Source organism: Triticum aestivum, chromosome 7B, assembly GCF_018294505.1.
Source record: "Triticum aestivum cultivar Chinese Spring chromosome 7B, IWGSC CS RefSeq v2.1, whole genome shotgun sequence".
Taxonomy (NCBI): domain Eukaryota; kingdom Viridiplantae; phylum Streptophyta; class Magnoliopsida; order Poales; family Poaceae; genus Triticum; species Triticum aestivum.
This window is the reverse complement of record NC_057813.1, coordinates 143959953-143984948: the sequence shown is the minus strand read 5'-3', so window position 1 is coordinate 143984948 and position 24996 is coordinate 143959953. Positions and strand designations below refer to the sequence as shown.

The 24996-nt window shown below is 48.8% G+C and overlaps 1 protein-coding gene across 15 annotated transcripts; it reads left to right on the top strand.

The window, feature by feature from the left end:
- The first annotated feature begins 12758 nt into the window (after positions 1–12758).
- Positions 12759–17061, top strand: LOC123161235 (uncharacterized). 15 transcript variants are annotated; one of them, XM_044579094.1, is made up of 8 exons: positions 12759–13190; positions 13394–13443; positions 13870–14438; positions 14614–14676; positions 15162–15206; positions 15781–15914; positions 15988–16126; positions 16703–17061. In XM_044579094.1, the coding sequence occupies exons 3-7, from the start codon at positions 14199–14201 to the stop codon at positions 16103–16105; spliced, it is 600 nt and encodes a 199-aa protein (XP_044435029.1). In that variant the 5' UTR covers positions 12759–13190; positions 13394–13443; positions 13870–14198; the 3' UTR covers positions 16106–16126; positions 16703–17061. The 15 variants fall into 15 exon arrangements, 13 of the variants coding, with proteins under 13 accessions (XP_044435029.1, XP_044435030.1, XP_044435028.1 ...); XM_044579095.1 differs by lacking the exon at positions 16703–17061 and adding an exon at positions 16217–16521; XM_044579087.1 differs by lacking the exon at positions 15988–16126 and having other exon boundaries at positions 12761–13190; positions 13870–13930; positions 14124–14438.
- Positions 17062–24996: the final 7935 nt, after the last annotated feature.

Here is a 24996-nt window from a genome sequence, read left to right as displayed (position 1 = left end):
TTGTACTAATTTCGTTTACTCTTTGTCATGGCAGGTGTTGAAAGATGGAAGGGGAGCCGACTGAGGCCAAGGACAAACGTGCCCAAATTGAAGGTGTGCCACACCATCAAGGTAGCTCCAGCTTATATCAGTTCGGGCGGAATTGGGTAATGTGGTTTGCTTCATTATTAATGCAATTCATTCATCATGCTAGCTTGAGCCTTTAATTACTAATTTACTTTGTTTCTCTCTTTTAGGCATGCTATAATAAGACGGATAAGGTGCCAGAGGGGTACGACCTGTATGCCATGGCCCACACTGCCTCTTACAAGCAAGTCAAGGGGAAGGCGAGGAAAGGGGAGGAGTTTAACCCGAGCCAGATCCCCTACAATCCAGAGCAGGTGATGGTATCTAGTGGCGGGAGGTCCCGTGGCTCCATAGCCATTGATCCAGAGATTGCTCCTGAGACCACGGTGAGTTTAATTTGAATGGATGTTACTTGCTAGTCTTAACATTTGAGTGTCATCATGCTAATGAAACATTGGAAATGATCTTTGGTGCAGCGTTACTCCACACAAGCATCACACGATCCTTCTCCGGCTACTGGCCTGAGCCAGCCCACTCCCACACCTCCATGATCAAGGTAAGTTTCTCTAGTTTTTTGCTTAACAAATGCATAAAGACCTAGACTTAGCTTTATTTCATCCAATATGCTTACCTTAATGACCTAGACGTAGCTTCTTTTCCTGCAAAATGACTTAATAAGCTTACTGACCTCCAAAACCAGCCATTTTACCTAAGTTAGCTCTAAAACGATCTATACTTAGCTTTGTTTCCTCCAAAATGACCTAAGTTAGTTATAATATGCTTAGTTAACTAGGTTTGCTCAATATGACATGTACTTACCTTACTTATGTAAAAAACGGCATAATTAGCTTAGTTAGCTCATAAACGATCCATTTTACCTACATTAGCTCTAAAATGATGCATTTTACCTAAGTTAGCTCATAAACGATCCATTTCACCTAAGTTACCTCACAAACGATGGCGTGCTTCTTCTTCTAGTCTTGTTCTTCTAGTCACCTTTTCCTAACTTTCTTATTTGCCATTTTGCAGATTTCATTCACTTCTCGGAAGCTAGCTTGCTATGATGGAGTGCTTGTTTTTAATTTCATTCTCTTCTAGTATTCTTCTAGCTTGCTACGATGGAACTTGCTATCTTGATGAAACTTTGCATTGTAATATGTATGTGCAACTTTGCTATCTTGATGGAACTTGCTATGTATGAGTGGATGGAACTATATATGTATGTACGATGAAACTTATGTGCTGTTAAATAGCTCTGTGAAATATATCTATATATGTCATATATATTTGTTGTGAAAATTGTTGGATTTAAAAAAACAGAAAAAAAGAGCCAATATGCAGGCTCTTTGCCATCAGCCGCCGACGGCAAAGGTCTCTTTGCCATCAGCAGCGGACGGCAAAGAGGCCACGTGGCAGGCAACTGTGCTTCCTGGGAGGCTGACCTATTTGGTCAGTTTGCCAACAGTGGCTGACGGCAAAGAGAAAAAAAACTTTGCCTACAGCGGCGGATGGCAAAGGCCTTCCGATGTTTGTCATCAGCGGCCGACGGTAAAGGCTTGCCGTTAACCACCTAACGGAGTAACAGCGCAATTATTGCCGTCAGTATTCTTTGCCGTCGGCAGCTGATGGCAAAGGACCATTTACCGTCAGCTGCCCGAAGCGGACGGCAATGTAGCTCTTTGTCGTCCCGTACGTTGCCGTCCACTTTTGCCGTCAGCGGCGGGCGGCAAAGACCTTTGCCGTCCGCCATACGTGCCTTTGCCGTCCGCCGTGGCTGATGGCAAAGTAGCTGATTCCTGTAGTGCATGGAGTTCACCACCGCGGACATCTTTCAGCACTCGCCCTTTGGCGACATCCTGAATTTACTAAATTCTCTCTCTTTATCAAGAGAGCCCTGGCCGGATTATGGTCAGCAAGGTTGGGATGCGAATGACGAAGAAATTCAAAGCCCACCCACCACCCACTTCGTGGCCACTGTCGAAAGTTTAAACGACGTGCTCGATTTTGACTCCGAAGACATCGACGGTATGGACGACGATGTAGGAGATAAGCATGAACCAGCACCTATAAGGCACTGGTCAGCCACCTCATCTCAAGATGTATACATGGTGGACACACCTAAAGGAAGCGACGAGGAGGAACAACGGGACGCCATGAGGGATCATTCCCTCGAAAAGCAGTCAAAACGGTGACGTAAGCGCCGCTCAAAATCCCACCTCGACAAAGACAGCAGCCATACAGACCCAGCCATAGAGCAGGGCAAACCGGTGGACGACGAACATGCTATTGAGCAACCGTCCGAACAGGACAATATGGATAAACAATCCGTCCCCGGCGAAGATAACAGTCTGGACGATCTCACGCCAGACAAGTTGCTGGAGCAGAAGAACCTCCACAAAAGGCTCGTTGTCACTGCGCGTAGCCTGAAAAAGCAGAAGCGGAAGCTCAAAACAGCGGAAGATGCGCTCAGAATCAGATGGAGCAAAGTACTCAACACCGTAGACAAATACGGCGACAGTCGCCAAACAAAGAGCTGCCCGAAGCGAAAACTACTGCCCGAATTTGATGAGGAGGCCGTAGAGCCCCCGCAATCAAAGAACAAGGAGACCACCCGGTCGCATAGACGACCCCATGGCAAACATAGAGTGGCAAACGATGCCGCACACAAGCCGGCACGCGATTCGCACACGGATTCGCATCAAAAAGATGGCTCAGTTAGATCTATCTACGGGCCAAGAAAGCAAGCTCTAGTAAGCAATGCAACACATCAAGTATCCGAATATTACGGTACACCTAAATATATGGGTGCCGCACACCCCCTATGTTTCACCGATGAGGTTCTAGATTATGAATTTCCAGCGGGATTCAAGCCCGTAAACATAGAGGCATACGACGAAACAACAGACCCTGGAGTCTGGATTGAGGATTACATCCTCCACATACACATGGCTAGAGGAGATGACCTCCATGCCATAAAATACTTACCCCTCAAGCTAAAAGGGCCAGCTAGGCATTGGCTCAAAAGCATCCCCGAAAACACCATTGGAAGTTGGGAAGAGCTCAAGGATGCTTTTCGGGAAAATTTTCAAGGGACCTATGTCCGACCTCCGGAGGCAGACGATTTAAGTCACATAACTCAACAACCCGGAGAGTCAGCCCGAAAATTCTGGAACAGATTCCTTACTAAAAAGAACCAAATAGTCGATTGTCCGGACGCCGAAGCCTTAGCAGCTTTCAAACACAACGTCCGAGACGAATGGCTCGCCGGAAACCTCGGCCAAGAAAAGCCAAGAACAATGGCCGCATTAACAAGCCTCATGACCCGCTTCTGCGCGGGAGAGGATAGCTGGCTAGCAAGATGCAGTACCAGTGACCCAAGTACATCCGAAGTCAGGGATGGAAACGGGAAACCGCGACGCAGCAAGGACCAGCGCCGGATAAAGGGAAACAACTCGAAGAGCACGACAGTCAACACCGGATTCAAAAGCTCACGGCAGAATCATAAAAAACTGCCCCTTAAGGATAACAGGGACGAGCTATCCAACTTAAACAAAATCTTGGACAAGATATGGCAAATCCACAGTACTCCCGGGAAGCCTGCAAACCATACCCACAGAGATTGTTGGGTCTTCAAGCAGTCCGGCAAACTCAATGCCGAACACAAGGGGCTCGACACACCAAGCGAGGACGATGATGAACCTCACAAGCAGAGCACCAGAAAACAAAAGAATTTCCCACAAGAAGTCAAAAAAGTAAACTCACTTTATGTGACAAAAGGGAAAAACAGAATGGCGCCCATAGAGATACGCGCCATACGGCCTATCCCAGGGGAGTCCCGCCACTGGTTGTTAAAACCAATCACCTTCGACCATCAGGATTACTCTAGAAGTATCCGGAACGCAGGATGGGCTGCCTTGATATTAGATCCGATAATCGACGGACTCCAATTTACACAAGTCCTAATGGACGGCGGCAGTGATCTAAACCTGCTATATCAGGACACAATCCGCAAAATGGGGATAGACCCAACCAAAATTCACCATAGCAACACTTCCTTTCAAGGGGTAATGCCAGGCCCATATGCCCATTGTACAGGCTCTCTACTGCTAGAAGTTGTGTTCGGCTCACCCGACAACTACTGCCGCAAAAAGTTAACCTTCCACCTCGCCCCATTCACAAGTAGCTACCAAGCACTGCTGGGACGCGAAGCTTTCGCCTGCTTTAACGCAGTACCGCATTATGCATCCCTTACACTTAAAATGCCCGGTCCGCGAGGCATCGTCTCCTTAAAGGGAAATACCGAGTGTTCCTCGAGCGTGGAAGATTGTGTGACTGCCTTGACAGCCACACACTAAACCAGCTTTACCAATCAAAGCACCTAAACAGGTCGTTCAGACCCCGGACACGGCTAGACGAGTCCGGCGTAAACATACAAGGGCTTACTAGCCGCATACCCCTGTGCAAGGGGCTCCGCGCATGCACAACAAGAGACAATAAAGCTCAATTTTATTCATTTTTTGAATTGTACTTTGTTTATTTAGTATAACGTACATTTTCGCACGATCTTTTTCAACTAAGTTCCTCTCTTTTACAGATGAACACCGTGCTACACCCGTCCAGGATACGGCACAACGGAGACACAGGCGCAGACGTGCAGTAGGGACCCGTTGCAAGGATTCTTTTCAGATTAAGACCCTGCGTAAACCTTTTTTACTGTCTCTTGTTGATACACATCCCCTGGTTTCTTGCTATAGCCAAGGAGGAGGCTGGCGTTTTGGCATGGGCCACGTCAGAATTTTGCGCGTACCTGGACACCAGGGGCTTATTACCAAGGGCCTTGTTCAACCCGTTTTCATAAAGACCGAATACCTTAGGGAGTGTTCGGCGTCTCGAGTTAGGCCTTATATGCATCAGCTCCGAATCATGTCTTTGGTCAAATGTTGGGTTTGCCCGGCTCCTGTGTTTTGCTGCCTTATGTTCCGCTCTATCGGCTAACGCGGCACCAGGAGAACTACTGCGATTGTGCCACGGTTCGTCCAGGCGAGCACCTTAGTAGAGAAAGCCGAAAACTGACTATCATGATATAGCGTGAGACTGGTCAACCACTCAATGACCCGTCGGAATCTATAGGATTCCTCCGCATTGACGAAGGGCCGTTTCCCGGTCAGGCACATACACGCCCCGAATTCGGGTGAGCGCGGTGCCCTAGGGGCTATATAGTAGCCCCACTGTCAAACTCCTATGGCTAAGTGAAAGTGATAAAGCATTATAGTCCGGTTGCCTAGTTTGCTGTGCTACCACCTCCTTTATAGGACCAAGACGTTGGATCAAGTGTGAAAATGCGCCTTTTGCAAACACCCCCGCATTATATGCGTGGGGGCTGAAGCCGAAGACTGCCATCTTTCAGGTTATATACACATATACATTAACGGCCGCACAGGAGGTATTCTAATTCTTGAAGGCACAAGTATAAAAAGCTTTTATATTTCATTGAAACATTGTTTCACAATAATACATGTTATTCGAACATAATATCCTTTGAGCACTGCGTCTCTATTAAACGAGCGCCCTGCAGAACTTCCTGAAAATATTGCTCGACAGGTACTCGGCTTCCGTTCGAATCTTGGGATGCAACATCGGTGGCCTTCATCTCCGCCCAGTATGTCTTGACATGGGCAAGAGCCATCCGCGCACCCTCTATGCATGCTGACCTCCTCATTGCATTGATATGCGGCACCGCACCAAGGAACTGTTGCACCAAGCCAAAATAACTCTTCGGCTCGGGCCTTTTCAGCCACAAAAGACTCACGACATCCTTCATGGCAAGTCCGGATAACCTATTCAGCTCCGCCCATTCGACCAAGCGATCGGTTAATGGAAGTGGGCGCTCTGGATTATGGAACTGCGACCAAAAAACCTTTTCCATTTCGTGATCTTTTTGATCTCGAAAGTGTTCGGCCGCGTCCGCGGCACTTGCCGCCAAGTCAAGATAAGCATCCTCCGCACTCCACAGCCGGTCCAACTGAGCATATTTAGGATCCACGAATTTCCTCCACAGCAGAAAGGGCTTTCCAGCCGCGATATCTCCGGCCTGACGCAGCTCCTCCTTCATAGCTCTCATCGCAGAGCGAGCATCCTTGGCATCGGTAGTGGCCTTCTTCAGGTCCTCTTGCACCGCTCGATCTTCTTTTTCAAGAAGCTTGCAGCGGTCGGTAGCATTCTTCAACTTCACGGCCATCTCGGCCATTTCCTTCTTGCTTCGGCAGTGAGCAGCATGTTCGGCTTTTAGCTCTTCGGCCGCCTTTAAGGCAGCCGCATCACTCTTTCTGGCCTGCTCCTTGGCTCGGGCGAGCTCCGCCCGAAGGTTCTCCATGGCAGTGGCACCATCTGCATCAAGCATACATGTTGTAAGGCGCGGGCATCAAGCTCCCTTACCAGGTGTCTGTGAAGAAATTGCATACCTTGTGACTCGTCAAGTCGCCTATTGACAAGCGCGATGTTGGCATCCGCCACATCAAGTTGCCGCTTTAGTTCGGCACATTCATCAGTTCGGCTAGCCACCGGACCCTTCGCCACCTACATAGGAAGGGCGACATATTATACCTGGGATTATGATCCTCGACACGCTGTCATTTTTGACAACACACCGAGCCTCAGGGGCTACTATCTACACAGGGTGCATCTTATATGCGGAACTGTCAGAAGGTACATCATTTTGCGTACCTCAAAACCTGTCAGTAAACTTCTGACGGCTTCATGCAAACCGCTCTCAGCGGATGAAATCCTTTCAATCACCGTACCCATTAACGCACGGTGATCTTCTAAGATAGACGCTCGCCCGAGCAGATCCTTCAGCTCCTCCGACCGTACACAGGTGGTGCTGGACTCGTCCGATGGCCTTTTTCGAAGGCCGGACACAGAGGGCTTTGAGGGGACATACGACTGCCTTCCGGCTCCACTAGACTTGGAGAAACCCTCCGCGATGACACCTCAGGGTCGCCCGCCTCGCTAGACGGGCTGAGATCTGAACTTCAAGGTAAAATTTCGGTTATCTTCATTAGAAATAGGGCAGGGATATCCTTTATTTTAAAAAGAACTCCCCTTTTTACTTACGGCTTGGTGGAGGGCTGATCCCCTTGGGGGCACAATGCGGCCGAGGCATCTCTCGGCGCAGGACCCTCTGACGAAGGTTTCTTCCGCCGCTTTGAGACCATGGTCTCCGGGTCTTCAGAGGCGGTCCTCTTCTTCCCTTGGAGGGAGGGATTCTCGATCCCTCCTTTCCTGACAGCCTCCTTCACGGAGGCGGTAGCCTCCTTGTTCCCCCCTTCACCTTCTTCCGAAGGCACAACCTCCAGCATCCTGGTTAACACGGTATCCGGCGTGGTCTCAGGGAGGGGGGCCGGACACCTGAATAACTTTGCTTTTGCTATCCACTCCTGTTCAAGGGACAAGTCTTTTAAAGGGCAAGTTTGTGATAAATATGGGATAGCGTGTCCAGGTACAGGGCTACTTACTTGAGTATCCGGGCGATTGCAGCTCAGACCTGCGTCCTCGGTCAAGTCCGGACACATCGCTTGTGATCCAAAGAAAAGCTTGTACATCTCCACGGGCGTCTCGCCCATAAAATGTTCGAGAGCTCGTGGTCCCTCCGGGTTAAAGTCCCACAGGCGGAGGGGGCGACGTTTGCAGGGCAGGTGCGACGAATCAGCATGACCTGCGCTACTACGACCAGAGTGATCTCTCTCTCTAGGAGATATTGAATGCGGCCCTGCAACAAGGGCATGTCCTTGGACGGCCCCCGGTCAAGTCCTTTATTGACCCATGACGCCAGCCGCGGTGGAGGACCCAAGCGAAAGGCAGGTTGCGCCACCCATTTGGTGCCCCTGGGAGTTGTGATATAAAACCACTCTTGTTGCCATAGGCTGAGCTCCTCTTGAAAAGAGCCCTCGGGCCACGGAGCATCAGCATTTTTGCTTATAACAGCCCCTCCGCACTCTGCCTGCTGCCCCTTTATCATCTTCAGCTCCACCTTGAAGGTCTTGAGCCACAATTCGAAGTGAGGGGTAATGCGGAGGAAGGCTTCACATACGACAATGAATGATGAGATGTGGAGGATGGACTCCGGATCCAAGTCATGAAATTCCAACTCATAGTAAAACATGAGCCCCCTCATGAAGGGGTCCATCGGGAAGCCTAGCCCCCAAAGGAAGTGACACGCGAACACCACGCTTTCACCAGGCTTGGGAGTGGGAATAACCTGCCCTTGGGCAGGCAACCTATGCGAAATTTCGCCGATTAGATACCTGGCATCTCTTAGCTTTAGCACGTCTTCTTCCGTAACGGAGGAAGGCATCCACCGGCCTTGCAGGTCGGAGCCGGACATCATCGAAGGTCCGAAGCGCCTGAATCTGGATCTTTGGGTGTTGGAACTCGAGGCGAGGGGCGGATTCGATTGAGATTGAAAGAAGGGAGTGGAGCCTTGGTCTCTTTATAAAGAGGTTGAATACCAAGAGCCTTCCCCGTGACCGTTCGGGACTCGCCTTCGATAGAGGAGACGTGCCAACGGGCACGGTTGGGTTACCCACGCCCGTATTGATGAGAATCCCGAAATAGGGGGACACGATCTCTGCTTTGACAAGACGTGCCAAGGAAACCGCCTCGCTAAACGCGCTGAGGTGGGACAGTAAAAACGATTCGAATAAAGGCTTGGCCGTGGTGTGATGTCACGCCATAGAATACGTCAGCAGATTGAATTTGTGTGAATATTATTCTCTCTACGGTGGTATGTGGAACTTATTTTGCAGAGCCGGACACTATCCTTGTGTTCAAAATCTTCTATGAAGTATTCGGAGGAGGAACCCGCCTTGCAATGCCAAAGACAATCTGCGCGCCGGACTCGTCATCATTGAAGCCTGGTTCAGGGGCTACTGAGGGAGTCCTGGATTAGGGGGTGTCCGGATGGCCGGACTATGACCTTTGGCCGGATTCCTGGACTATGAAGATACAAGATTGAAGACTTCGTCCCGTGTCCGGATGGGACTTTTCCTTGGCGTGGAAGGCAAGCTTGGCAATACGGATATGTAGATCTCCTACCATTGTAACCGGCTCTGTGTAACCCTAACCCTCTTCGGTGCGTATATAAACCGGAGGGTTTTAGTCCATAGGACGAACAACAATCACACCATAGGCTAGCTTATAGGGTTTAGCCTCTATGATCTCGTGGTAGATCTACTCTTGTACTACCCATATCATCAATATTAATCAAGCAGGAGTAGGGTTTTACCTCCATCGAGAGGGCCCGAACCTGGGTAAAAACATCGTGTCCCTTGTCTCCTGTTACCATCCGCCTAGACGCACAGTTCGGGACCCCCTACCTGAGATCTGCCGGTTTTGACACCGACACCCAGCCTTCATGGTTCCGGTTTGAGCCGGACTCGCAACCTATAAGGGCGGAAAGCAAGCGGAGAGCATCCCCAGCCCCTCCAAAGGAGAGCGGGTATGCCTTGTCTCTTATTCGATAAGAGGGCTCGGATTTCCAATTCATCCGTTTCTCCGGGGGCTCCTGGAGTTCTACGGCCTCCAGTTGCACAACCTTACGCCTGCCTCCATTTTGCATATTGCGGGCTTTGTGGCCCTTTGCGAGCTGTTTTTGGGCATCCAGGCTCATTTTGCGCTGTGGAAGAAGCTGTTCTGCCTTGTGCCCCGTTCTCAAGAGGGGTCAATATATCAACTGGGCGAAGCCGAACTATGACGCATCCCCGGGACCGGATATCTATCCGGAACCCCGAAGAAGACGTCCGAAGACTGGCCTTCGGAATGGTTTTATATAGAAGGTGTCCCCCTGTCGGACCCTATTCGGATCGGCCTCCCTGAGTTCAATAACGCTCCTTTGAAGAAACGCCTAAGCTGGCGTCCACGGAGCCCTCAGAGGGAAAATGACAAGGACGTCCTTTACCTGATGAGCCGAATTAGGCTGTTAGCTCATTCTGGACTGACCATGATCGGGGTCATGGCCACATGCATTATGCGGGGGGTGCAGCCGCTCCAGTATAGAGGCCACCCCATGTGGGATTTCAACGGGGACGATGATGCCACCCGATGTGGCCGTAAGGGGCCGGGATCGGTCGCCGATCTGATGAAGATCTTGTCCGCATTGTACAAGGGAGAAGAGGAGGAATTTCTCCGTGTCAATACGCAAGGCAGATTTTCTATGAACAATCCTCCAAGCTGGGTAAGCGGACATTTATTTTTACCTATCCGATCCATACTCCCATAGTCAAGTATCTCATTTTGTGATTTCGGCGTAGGAACTGCGCCGGGCCGTAAAGGATATAAACAGCCCGCCTCCACAATCCGAGGATCCAGAATGGTTCCTCGATCCGACTTCCCAAGGGGATCCGGACATATCGGTGGAGCTGATCGACGGGGTATTTCACCAACTGAGCATCGATAATGCCTTGGTCGCCATTACGGTTGATTACCCCGGAATACTTCCCGCCTCGCAGGTAACTGAGACTGAAGTCCCAATACTTTGAAAATGACCCATCCGTGCATGTTTTTGATCACCGTATACCAATGGTGTTTCGCAGGGAAGTCCTTGAGGCAGAAGGCCAAGCCTGCGATGGCCAGTCAACAAGGGATAGCAAGGCCCAACAGGCCGAAAAGAAGTGCAGTCCAGATTGAAACGCCGATGCAACGGTATGGCGTGTCATCTTGCTCCCAGGTTTTATTCCCGGGAGGCATACTAACGCTCGTGCTTTTTCAGGAAGAAGAGCACTCGCCAGAATATATTCGAAGAGGTTGCCAATCAATCCTCCGCTCGTCAGTCTCCAAAGCCAGGTCCAGAAGCGGAGGCGAACACGAGGCATGCGTCGGATGCTCCTCCGACAGAGGATGCCGACAGGTTATCTGCCACCAATTTCGAGGTGGAGAGTGCCATGAATCACAGGCGTCGCCGGACAGTTCTTCGTGACGCATGTTTCTCCCCAGAGGCATTGGATGCCTTCAATTAGGGAGATGCGCACCTCTGTGCCGCTCAAAATGATCTAGCCAGAGCCACGGAGCAGTATGTAAAAGACATACGGGTGAGAAAATTTGACAGTTATATATGCCAGTAGCCCCCGAGACTTTAAATAGTTAGAATAACTGATTTGAGGATCATTTATTGTGCAGGATCTTACGGAAAAGAATACCCAAATGTCCCAGGAGCTGGAGGAGTGCAAAGCCCAACTTGAGGCCGCACTAGCCGCAGCGGGGGAAGCCAAAGAGACCCCCTCCGGTAATATATGCTTCAAAACTTGAGTAATTTGTGAAGTGCGGCATGTGTATAAGTCTGACAATAATATTGCAGATGGCGCCGGGATAGACCCAGACAAGCAACAGCTCATGCGCCGGTTAAAGGCCGGCGAGAATGTGCTTACAAGGGTGAGGCAAGAGAAAAATAATCTCCAAGATGCCAACACCCAGCTGGGTGAGGAACTAAAGGATGTTCGTGCCCAGCTGTCTGACTCTGTTAAGGAGAATCGGCGGCTTCGACGCGGCATTTTTAGTAAGTGCTTGAACGAACTTTGAAAAAAGAGTTCGGCGAGGAAGTCGACTAACAGAGTTATGTCTGTAGGTATGCTCACAGGCCGTCCTGCAGAGGAAATGCCCGGTTCTACGGGTGACCTTCTTCTCGAGCTCTTGCAACTGCACGAACGAGTTCGGCAGGTGATGAAAGGCGTCGCCCAGGCCTTGTGGCCGTCTGTCTTCCTGCCCGAAGGCCTTGGAGAGCTTGCAGAGAGGCTTCAGGGAGTGCGGCAGTGCTTCCGCTTATGGAAGATATCGGCCTGCCGTCAAGGCGCCAGGGAGGTCTGGGCCATAGTGAAGACGCGGTATACGAAGGCTGACCCAAACCACATGGCCGAGGTCGGACCTGCGGGGCCCGATGGGAAGAAGATCCCTGTGAGCTTAGTGTACGGCCAAGTAGAATTGGCCACAAAGTATTCCCAACGGGACTGTAAACTAGACAACCTGCTGGATGGCATTGAAGAGGAATATGCCCAGTCAAGTTGACTATGTAATTTAAGATGACATGTAAAATGCCTTCTAGCCGGATTGTAGATCGTTTGTCATAGCGGACCCTTTCGCTTCAACCTCGGGACCCAATAGTCCGGAGTGTGTCCGAATACCCTCACGGTTATATAAGAACCGGGGCATGCGTGGAGACCAGGCGTAGGGGTCATTAGTGCTTTATCAGACAAGTGTCCAACTAGTTATGTTATATTACATGGTTAGTAAGAAACATCTTCTAGGGAGAATAGTTTCGTTAGGGGTTCCTTTCCCTCGGAGGCATGCCCTAAAATGCATGTTCGGACTGCGAAAAAAGCAAAAAAAAACATCTAGGGGCAGATAAATAAATAGGTAAGAAATCGTCTTTTAGTTCACCGACCGAATATAAACATATAAGGTTGCTGGGAGACTCGCTCGCAAGAGGCTCCCTCGATTTTCTGCCTCGTCTGGCGTTGGATGGTGGTGAAGATCGTCTTCCACTTGATCTGGGACATTGGATGGTCACGTTGCTTATTTTTACCGCGTGGTAACCTCACAGTGTCCAATGACGTGTGGGCTCTTGGGATGTGCTGGTTGGCTGCGTCAACCGTTTCGTGGTGCGTGTGCGCCCTATCCTTGAGCGCCGCGTGCACGTCGCGCGTTTTGCGGGAGATCGTGCGGCAGCCACACCCATTGGTGACCGGGCCGCACAAACCCTACCCTTTTCCACCGCCCCCAAATCAACGCAGCCTCCTCCTCCTCTCCTCCCTCTCTTCCCCCGCCGCTATGGTCTCTCCAGAGGCACACCCCTCCATGGATCGAAGCAGCAAACCAGGATCTGGATGAGGAAGAGGAGATCCGGGCGCCCCATTGGTGGATCGACTATCACGAGCTCCTCCCGCCATGGAGGAGCAGCGAGGCCGGAGATCCAGGCGGCGCATGCCTCACGGGGTGGGGGAGAGGCCTGCAACAGGGGCGAGGGGCATCCAGGTCGAAGCTGCAGCGCTCCAGTCGATGGGATTGCTCTGTACGGAAGGGGAGTTGCCGACGGCTGAAGATGCTACTCAAAGGATGAGCTCCGAGCGGCATGCAAGGTTAGCTTCTCTCAATCCTCCCCCTTTCTCCCCTGATCTCTATCACTCTTGCTGTCCATTTGACATGTTGCTATGTACTCTTGAGATGACACCGTACATCAGATTGCCTACAATAATTTAATTTTGTTTAACTACAATTCGATGCAACAGAGTTCTATTCTGTTTAGTTCTCGTAGTTAATCCATTTTATTTTTGCTTTCAAGGCTAGCTGACTGCAGTTTGATTACCGATTCATCTATGGCAGCACAGGCAGGTAAAAAGGCTTTTTCTTGTTTTTGTAGTTCTAGGTCAGAGTTCTCTTTTACCTTACCTTTTCAATTTTACTCTGCTTTCTAGGTTCTGATCATACCGATTTGATGACTTGCAATGGTTTGATTTCCGGTTCATATTTTATTTTTTGTATTATGCAGCTTCCTCTATGTACTATTTGGGTAAATTCCATGAACTATGTGTCTTGTTTAAATGGCTAGGATTTGAGGTTGTTTGAATCCATTAGAACACAATGTTCTAACCATCATCTAGGGTGCTCAATGCATAGTAGATAGCTTTTGGTCGTCACCATTGGACACAAAAGTACTAGATTTTGAGGTTTTTAATAGCTCTAATATGCCAACTGCAGAGCAACAGAGCAGTTACCATTTTTCCTTGTCCTAATTAGTTATTTTATTTTGTTTTGCAGGCGTATTATCTTGGAGGTTGCTTCTTATTTTTACCGTGGATCAAGTTTCTTCATTTCCTTTGTAGCTACCTCTGCTCCATTTGTTTTATATATCATGTATGCTTTATATATCCTATGTGCTGCCATGATCCTTGCTTCACTGATCATGTTGATTTTCTAGATTTGGCTGGGTGCCGTGTTCTTTTTTGGCCCTTGTCCGCTTTGATCAATGTGCTCTGGGATCTGGCTCTGTGACTGTGATGATGCACCCGCAGGGAGGAGGCAACATCGACGCGATGGCACAGCAGAGGAGACTGGGCTTGTTGTGGAACTTCTGGAGGCAGTAGGACATGATGCCGCACATCACAGAGATCAAGATGGCCATGCGCATGCCGATGCCGCCCGCCGACATCGGCGAGAGCGTCACCACCGGCAACGGCTCTAGTGACCTTTCCAGGATCTTCTCCATGAGCTACTGGAAGGACACCAACTCCAGCATCATGTTCTTCACGCCTGGCCGCAAGAAGGCCAAGTTGTTCGGCGACAGCGATGACGGCATGGTCACCAGCTTCAGCAACATTGACTCCCAGGTAGGACAAACACATCCATCTGGAGTCTCCCGCCCGCCAATTGTTTAATGCTACACTTCTACTAACACCTCGGATGTTTATACTGAGAGGGTTAGTTAGTTTCCTGCAACATTTTTGGTGTTCGTCTTGGTGTCGGATGTTTATACTGAATATTTGCCTTGCTTATGCTGCTTAGGAAAGAACAAGCATCAACAAGAGGGTAAGGAGGCTGCAAGACCTCATGACCAACATGGACAAGGTAACTAAATCAGTTGAATTGATGCACACTGTCAATTATGTTACCACATAGAGATAAAATTGTCACCAAGAATTACAGAAAATCATACTCGCTAAAGTACTAAATCTGACGACTACATGCTGCATATTTAGTGATAAAACTGAATACTGAAGTACTAAAATTGACGTTCCTAACCCAAGTTGGAAGTGTTGCCCACGAAAATTCAGAACCTCGGTAGTTGTCGATGACTCGGACCTCCTGCCAGATTTGCAGCCCGCATGTCCTGCCGCCTCCCACACTATCTCTGCCTAGCCGTCTCACTAGACGAAGATGCGTACGAAGTCGAGACGCATTCAGCTAAGCACCATATGCAGGTTTAACACGTGCTTTGGAATTTGGATTAAACTGTGCTTGGGTTTTGGTGCAAATTCAATGATGGTTTATGCAAGCCAATGGTTCTTACAAGAAGTGTTCTAATCTATTTTTTTCTGTTTCCTTATCAACAGGTCATTGTGCGGTACAGAAACTTTACTCTGAATTTGTCACTACAGGTTGCATGCAATTTCATACTGTTAGTTTCAGATTTTCCAATTTTCTCTATGCATATAGTAGATGCTTCTATGAATCTGTACCCATCTTTGGTTCATCTTATTTAATTCAGTTAAAGTTATATTGAAAATTTCCCAGTTCTCTTTTTTAATGTTGTACTTACTCGGAGTCTTTCTCTCCTGCTAGGCTAATTTACAGAGTTTTACTGACCTGCATTCGCTTTATGTCTTTTCTTCGTTCATTTGGCGAACTAACTTTGTCATCCATAGTGTAATTTCCTTTTGGGCTCCCCTTGCACCAGGAAGATATGTCAAGTTCTCTGAATCTTGAAGTGCCCATGGGCATCACATTTATTTAATTAGTTCCATGTAGAGATTCAATCATCTCAGTGAATCGTTTTCTTTTTTCCAAATGAACTGAATTGGGATAGATAGGTATTACTTTAATTATTGTGATTTTGGTTCATGTTATTTCGTGAAAGGAACTATGGTGGATGCAAATTTCTTGATGGATTAACTTTATATCTTCTGTTTTCAAACCAAGATTGTGGTGAATGGGTGTTGATATGAGGTGCAGGTTGACCAACGGGTGGACCGGTGCCGGCGTGAGGATAGGGCCGGTGGATGGAACAGAAGACAGTGGACGATATTGACATTGGAGAACGGGCGCATCTCCATAGGTGGAAGTTTATTTACCTGGACGATGTTGGGGTACTGTTATGACCAATTTCCCAATTTCTTATGAATAGTCTGTTTGATAATTGCACTGACCATTTCAACATAGTCGAAGTCTTTGTTTTAGTGTGTATAGTAACAACACGAAATGCAATAGTAATTTGAGGCCTACAAGAAACAGTAACATCGGCGGATTCCAGTCCAATGCAGATATTAGGCTTTGCTAACTGGACATCACCAAGTTCAAGGTATTGATGTACCTAATCTTAGGCTTTGCCAAATCTTAAAGTTAACATGACATCAGGGGTCTCACGACAGCTATTAAATATGCTTATTAGGCTTTGCCAGAGCTTAAGGTTACATGACATCAGTGGTCTCACGGCGGCTGTTAAATATGCTTATTAGGCTTTGCCAGATCTTAAAGTTACATGACATCAGGGGTCTCACAACGGTTTCTAACCAATAGAAAGTGACAACCGTTGGTATATATGAGGCAATGTCTAATATTTTCTTAGAATAATGTTTTTATTAATTAGATGATTATCACTTTCATGGTGTGCCTACTTTCAGAGATGTAAAATCCAGAACTCTGTGTAATGTGCCTTGAATATCTATTCAGCAGTTGAATAGCAATTTCAAATCAGTCTCTCTAACTTGTTATATCATGCTCTCTAACTTCTTGACATTTAATTTCAGTTTAACAAATCTTGTTCATAGTGAAAAATATGTTTTCCGTAAAACAACCTTTATTTTGTTTATTATCTCTAGCTACTTCTTTTGTAGTCCTTGCTTAATACTGATGTTTGTCTTGATGACTAATTCAGGATATTCTGTGGCCCAAGTTCCCTACAGAATAATGCCCAGTCTAATCTCAATAGTGGGCATGATAGCCTCAAACTTCTCTTTTCAACATTGAAGAAGCAGTTTACTCGGATCAGTGGGCATGCACTTAGAAAAATAGCTAGAGAGTACGAGGAGATATTCCTGGAGTAAATAAATGGCTTGTTATGCTGATACGTTAGACAGAAGCAAAATGTTATTTATCATGCTCCTGTTGTATCCACGGACATATGAATACCTACTTTCCCACCGTTGTACACAAACTGATTTTAGTATTTGTGCATACTCTTTGTCTTAAGTGGGCTTTCTCTTAAAAGGAAGGAGAAATCTCACAAGTTCCATAGCCGCAGAGTGACTAGGTAGCATATAGGCCTTTCAAATACCCATGCCTCCATCAGAGAAGTTTTTTTTGCATGGACATGCAAAATAAAAGTATCATAGAAACACTCCTTAGCATGTTTATACATGTTGTAAACATATGTTTTTTTCATACATAAAAAACAGAATTCTTAGTGCGCGCTTTTCCTAGGCAAATGAATACTAATACGATAAACATATCTACAACACAAGATGATTTAAACATGGGCTTTCTGCTACCAAAATAGAATGTGCATACACATCGAGTTGTAAACAACAAAACACCATTTTCTTTTCTGCCGAGGAAAATTAGATTTATTGCTGCATGTACCCCTACCAAACTAAGATGTGTATACATCGTCTGTCCCTATTAAGGGAAACTAAATAATGCATTTTCTTTTCATCGCAAGCATGGCTTTACCGGGTCTCTGCGCCATTTGGCGCAACGGGTCAACTAGTATTCCCTTAAGAACGCTAGCTTTCGGCTTCACCCAGTCTGAGGTACACATCCGGCTGACCCGGCAGTAACAATCGCAGAGGTGCTTCCTTTATCGCCTAGCCGAACAATCGGGAACGTAGGGGTAAGCACAGGAGCCAGGCAACCCAGCTTGGCCAAAACTTAAGTCATATCGATGCATATAATGGTGAATAAAGGGTACATGCGGAAGTGTGACACATGTGTTGGGCATGAAGCCCGTATAAATAAGCTTCTGTTAAAGAAGCCCCCAGGTATAATGAGCGCGGATAGCGCGTCAAGTGTGTGCGAACAATGTGCAAACAAGCTTTCAAAGGATGTAGTAGGAAAGGAGGGAGAAGGAGAGAAACAGAAGACAGCTAATATGTAAAATATAGACGGAGGAAGGAGACGGACTCAGAATCCGGCGCTAGGCGTAGAATCTTCGGAGACGGGCTGCGTTCCATGGGTTCGGCTCGAGTCGGTTATCCGATGCATCTCGCAGACGGTACGCTCCACCGGTCAGGACTTGGTCGATGATAAAGGAACCTTCCCGTTTGGGCTTGAGTTTGTCCTTTTTCTTTTCCGGCAGGCGTAGAACTAACTCGCCAATGTTGTAAGTTTTGGCCCGTACTTCTCTGCTTTGATATCTTCGAGCTTGCTGTTGATAGAATGCAGAACGGGCTTTTGCCACGTCACGCTCCTCCTCCAATGCGTCCAAACTATCCTGCCGATCGAGCTCGGCTTCTCTTTCTTCGTACATGCGCACGCGAGGTGAGTCATGAATTATGTCACAGGGCAGAACTGCCTCTGCGCTGTATACCATAAAGAATGGTGTAAATCCGGTGGTGCGATTCGGAGTTGTCCGCAGCCCCCAGAGTACGGAGTCGAGCTCCTCTACCCAGTGCGTGTTAGATTCCTTGAGGGACCGCACTAATCTGGGTTTGATGCCGCTCATGATTAGACCATTTGCTCGCTCGACTTGACCGCTAGTTTGAGGGTGATAGACTGAAGCATAGTCGAGCTTGATGCCCATGTTTTTGCACCAGAGTTTAACCTCGTCGGCCGTAAAGTTCGTGCCGTTGTCAGTGATGATGCTATGGGAGACGCCGTAACGGTGTACAACCCCTGATATGAAGTCTATCACCAGTCCGAATTCGGCCGTCTTAACAGGTTTGGCCTCTATCCATTTGGTGAATTTATCCACCATGACCAGTAGGTATTTTTGCTTGTGGGTTCCTCCTTTAAGGGGTCCAACCATGTCAAGCCCCCAGACCGCAAAGGGCCAGGTTATGGGTATAGTTTTGAGGGCGGTGGGTGGCATGTGGATTTGATTAGCAAAGAGCTGGCAACCGATGCATCGTTGGACTTAGTCCTGAGCATCTTCCCGGGCCGTCGGCCAATAAAATCCTGTACGGAAGGCCTTGCCTACAAGGGCCCGGGCTGCGGCGTAGTGCCCGCCGAGTCCGGCATGAATTTCAGCCAGAAGGTTTCGCCCTTCCTCTTCGGAGATACACCTTTGAAGGACTCCAGTTGTGCTTTTCTTGTGAAGCTCTCCCTCATGGACCTTATAGGCTTTAGATTGCCGCACTATGCAGCGGGCCTCGTTTTGGTCCTCGGGAAGTTTCTGCCTGGTTAGGTAGGCTAGGAATGGTTCCGTCCACGGGGCAATTACTGCCATTATTACGTGGGCTGAGGATGTTACTTCGTTGGCAGAACCACCAATTGTTTCAGAACATGGATCTTGGCTGGGTTTGCTTCAATTCCTCTACCGGATACAATGAAGCCCAAGAGCTTTCCGGCTGGTATGCCGAAAACACATTTTTCCGGGTTAAGCTTAATGTCATATGTTCGGAGATTATCGAACGTGAGCCTCAAATCGTCTACTAGAGTTTCGACGTGCTTGGTTTTGACGACCACATCGTCTACGTATGCCTCCACTGTTTTGCCGATCTGGTTTGCTAGACATGTCTGAATCATGCGTTGATATGTTGCGCCGGCGTTTTTGAGCCCAAATGGCATTGTGTTGAAGCAGAATGGGCCGTATGGGGTGATGAATGCCGTTGCGGCCTGGTCGGGCTCTGCCATCTTAATTTGGTGGTAGCCAGAGTATGCGTCGAGGAAAAACAATGAATCGTGTCCTGCGGTAGCATCGATAATTTGATCGATGCGGGGGAGGGGGAAGGGATCCTTTGGGAAAGCCTTGTTGAGGTCCTTAAAGTCGACGCCTAGGCGCCAGGATTTGTCCTTCTTTGGTACCATCACCAGGTTTGCTAGCCAGTCCGGATGTTTTATATCTCTGATGAATCCGGCCTCCAATAATTTGGCTAGATCCTTTCCCATGGCCTGTCTCTTGGGTTTAGAGAAACGCCTAAGAGCCTGTTTGACCGGCTTGAATCCTTTTAGGATGTTTAGGCTGTGCTCGGCCAGCCGACGTGGGATTCCTGGCATGTCTGAAGGGTGCCAGGCAAAAATGTCCCAATTTTCGCGTAGGAATTCTCGTAGTGCGGCGTCTACATCTGGGTTTAATTGTGCCCCGATGGAGGCCGTTTTTGTAGGGTCCGTTGGATGGACTTGGAATTTGACTATTTCGTCTGCTGGTTTAAAGGAGGTGGACTTGGATCTCTTATCGAGTATCACATCGTCCCTATTCACCGTGGAGCGCAGCACAGAGAGTTCCTCGACTGCTGGGGCTTCAGATAGTGCCTCAAGGGCCAGTGCGACTGTCTTGTTTTCGGCGCGGAGTGCTATGTCCGGGTCACTAGCAAGAGTGATGATTCCGTTGGGCCCGGGCATTTTGAGCTTCATGTGCCCGTAATGGGGTATAGCTTGGAAAATTGTGAATGCCTCTCGCCCTAATAGAGCGTGATATCCGCTGCTGAATGGGGCCACTTGGAACGTGACCTCCTCGGACCTGTAATTATCCGGCGTGCCGAACACCACATCCAGTGTGATTTTTCCAGTACAGCATGCTTCCCGACTGGGGATTATTCCTCTAAAGGTTGTGCTGCTTCGCTCAATGCGGCTCCAGTCTATTTCCATTTTTCGGAGGGTTTCCTCGTCAATGAGGTTCAATCTGCTGCCACCGTCCATGAGTACCTTGGTAAGGCGAAAGCCGTCCACTATTGGACTGAGGACCAATGCGGCTGGTGCTTCGGCTGTTCGGAATTTAGGTTCATCACTGGCATTAAAGGTAATAGCCGTGTCACTCCATGGGTTTATTGTTGCTACTTGGTGGACTTCGGAAAGGCTGCGGAGTGTTCGTTTCCGCATATTATTTGATGCGAAAGTCTCGAAGACTGTTAATACCGTACTGGTATCCTTGGGCTGGTGCTCTGGAGTTAGAAACTCTTCGCCACTTTTGGCCACCTGCCGTAGTATCCAACATGCTCTAAGGCTATGAGTTGGAGTGGCACCCTATGTACTATGAATTTTGCAGGGTCCATTGAGCCATCCTTCCAGTACGGTTCCATGCCCTATAGAGGGTTTTTGCTTTTTGGTGTTTAACCCAGGTGCCTGGCGATAATGCACCCTTTTATTTTGGACTGGGGTTGTATTCAGGGCTGGATTGTCCCAAAATTTGATTTCGGTTTTCCAAGCGCTTTCCATCACACAGTACTTTCGTACTATGGACGCCAAGTCAGCGAAGCGTGTAATTTCACGACGACTTACGGCGTTGAGGATTCCCTTGTCCGTGCAATTATTGCAGAAGAATGAAATTGCATCCTCCTCGCGGCAGTCCTTTATCCTGTTCATAACCAGGAGGAATCTGGCCCAGTAATGGTGTACTGTTTCTGCGGGCTCTTGCCGGATTTGGGATAGATCGCTTATGTTTGGGTGGGTGGGTGGAATTAAATTCGGAACTCCGTCCACTTTAAGACTCAGGGGCCAAGTAGTTTCCGAACTTGGAAGCTTGGGTTCTTGGATGTTGTCCAATGAATCTAGCCCGCTGCCTGACTTTAGGTTCAGGGCTTGAGTACCATCCTCCCCTCCGTGGGAATCCGGCATGGAGGGATCGGGAATCCGGACATAGCTAGTCCTTAAGATAGAAGAAGGGTCGTCGTATTGTTCCTCTACCATAGCAACATGGTGGGTAACCTGGGGAGAGTTAATCTCTCTCAGATCGGGTTTAGGCCCAATTTGATCGTAGTCTGTAGCGACTCCCAGGGCGGCGATGTGATCCAAGAGCTCGTTTAAGGAAGAGAGCTCCATCGGATCTAACTGCTCGACGAGTTCCGAGCTAACGTGAAGATTGCTTTCGATGACCCGAGAAGTCATCGTCGGCGCGGCGGCTAGACAGGCGGTCATAAGGAAACCGCCTAGCCGGAGAGTTTGGCCGATAGCCAAAGCTCCTTTAGCAACAGTGCCATCTTTAAAGACGGGATGAGGCATCCTTCCTGATGGCGACGGCATAGAGGAACTCTCAATGAAAGCACCAATGTCGGTGTCAAAACCGGCGGATCTTGGGTAGGGGGTCCCGAACTGTGCGTCTAGGCGGATGGTAACAGGAGACAAGGGACACGATGTTTTTACCCAGGTTCGGGCCCTCTCGATGGAGGTAAAACCCTACTCCTGCTTGATTAATATTGATGATATGGGTAGTACAAGAGTAGATCTACCACGAGATCAGAGAGGCTAAACCCTAGAAGCTAGCCTATGGTATGATTGTTGTTCGTCCTACGGACTAAAAACCCTCCGGTTTATACAGGCACCGAAGAGGGTTAGGCTTACACAGAGTCGGTTACAATGGCAGGAGATCTACATATCCGTATCGCCAAGCTTGCCTTCCATGCCAAGGAAAGTCCCATCCGGACACGGGACGAAGTCTTCAATCTTGTATCTTCATAGTCTAGGAGTCCGGCCAAAGGCTATAGTCCGGCCATCCGGACACCCCCTAATCGAAGACTCCCTCAACCAGCAAAGCCACCCGATGTGCCGACAATCCCGATAGGAGCTGCACATATCTCGTTCTCAGGGCAACACCGGATGAGACATCCTACGAGTAAAACCAGCCCTCAAGTTTCCCCGAGGTGGCCCCACAGTCTACTCGGTTCGGACCAACACTCGAAGGAGCACTGGCCCGGGGGGGTTAAATAAAGATGACCCTTGAGTCTGCAGAACCCAAGGGAAAAAGGCTTAGGTGGCAAATGTTAAAACCAAGGTTGGGCCTCGCTGGAGGAGTTTTATTCAAAGAAAACTGTCAAGGGGGTCCTATAAATCACCCAACCGCATAAGAAACGCAAAATCAAGGAACATAACACCGGTATGACGGAAACTAGGGTGGCAAGAGTGGAACAAAACACCAGGCATAAGGCCGAGTCTTCCACCCTTTACCAAGTATATAGATGCATTAATTAAATAAGAGATATTGTGATATCCCAACATAATCCTGTCCAACATGGAGCAATCTTCAACTTCACCTGCAACTAACAACGCTATAAGAGGGGCTGAGCAAAGCGGTAACATAGCCAAGCAACGGTTTGCTAGGAAGGGTGAAAAGGTTAGAGGCTGACATGGCAACTTGGGAGGCATGGTAAACAAGTGAAAGGTAGCACAGCATAGCGATAGAACGAAGCAACTAGCAAGCAAAGATAGAAGTGATATCGAGGGTAATGGTCATCTTGCCTGAGATTCCGCTAGGAAGAAGAACGAGTCCATGAAGAAGACAAACGGACGTAGTCGAACGAATCCTCACAACTCCGGAACGAAACCGAAGCTACCGAGAGAAGCAAACCGGAAAGAAGCAAACAACATGGTAAACACACAAGCATAAACATGGCATGATGCACAACCAAGGATGATGCATGTCCAGTTTAATGAGGCATGACATCGCAAAGTGCACAAACAATACTACAAGTTAAGTGGAGTTCAATATGCAACTCGTTGCATATTGACAAAACACCACATTCGAGTTATTTAGTTCGCTCTTGTTTAAGTACAACAATATTAAATGTTGTTAAACATGGCAAGAGATGAAACATAAGTAAACTAACTATTTAGGCAATTTAAAAGAGGCCGGAAACAACAAACAACAATTCCGGAAAATCCCCATATGTCATTTAGCAATTTAATGCAAACAGAATTTTGACCATTTAAATGTTGTTAACATGATGCGGATGACATAATCAAGGTTTATGCAATTTTTAAGAAAATGTTGACATGAGCATGTTATGAAGCATTTGTCACCGTGGTGGAAAGAGAGGGTGCCATGACGACGAATCCGAAAATGATGCCACGGCAACATATCGGTTCTGGTTATTCATTGAGAGACCGGGGCAAAAGAAGTGGTCGTGATCAGGTCATGCAAAGATGGTGGGGTGATCCCGGCAACCGGGTGTCCCACATGTCGGTGGCATGGCAAACAAGGAGGAACGTGCAAGGATCAACTCGGACACGGTGCAAACACGAGCATCTCATACAACACACATGCATTCGTTCACGGGTGTCGTCTCGGGGTTATACCTTCAAAGCGTGCATTTCGGAGCGGTTCGATCTCGTCGAGGGAAGTAGTGGTACTCGCGGGTCGTAGTGGAAGTAGTTGTACTCGTGCCGTAGTGGAAGTAGACGTTCTCGCCACGGAAGTTGTGGGTCGTTGGGTACTTGCGGTCTTGGTCGGGGCAGCACACCATAGTCAAACTTGAGGCGGTCTTGGCGGGATCCAAGACAAAACATCACAAAAGGCTTCGGATGACAGTGTTCAAAAGGACAGAACGAACTGGTAGCATGTGCCGGCAACAGGGTTTGCGGACGTGGTTCCCTCAGTAGCAGTGGGGGGTTCAGGCCATGGGAAGGCAGGACCAACAAGAGCAAGGTTCAACTGGAGCTGCTGCTCGCAGGATGGAGCTCGAGGCGCGGCGGAGCTCCTGGTGGTCGCCACCGGCGGAGGAGGCGGCAAGGGGCGTGCGGGTGAGGAGCAGCACAGCAGCAGTGGGGCAAGCACAGAGGAGGCAGAGGCGTGGGAACGACGGCTCTGGCGCGGGGCTGGCTGGATCTCGCCGGAGTCGTGGTTAGAGGCAGGCGGCGCGGCTTCTTGAGGAGCTTGGGGCGGATATGGGGGCTCCTGCTCCTGCCGAAGACGACGATGGTAGACCTACGAGACAAGGCGGCGGAGGAGGGAAACGGCAACGAGAGGAAGTAGGGAGCGGCAAACCATGGAGGTTGGCGGTGTCATGGCCATGCGGGCAGGCGAGCTCGTGGAGGAGGCGCTCGGGCGCGGGGTAGAGCGAGGGCGACGAGGAGGGAAGCGGGAGTTGTTCCTGTGCGTGTGGCGGCGCAGGGAGGAATGAGAGGGAGAGATGGGGATCGGGAGAGGGCACTGGGTGCGGCTAGGGTTAGGAGGGGTTTAAGTGGGCTGTGGGAACGGGTCGGTCTGGTCGGTTAGGCCCAAGAGACCTGGCTGAGCTATCTCTCTCTCCCTCATATTCTTTATCAGAAAAGAATTAGAGAGAAGAAAAGAAGAGAGGGTTG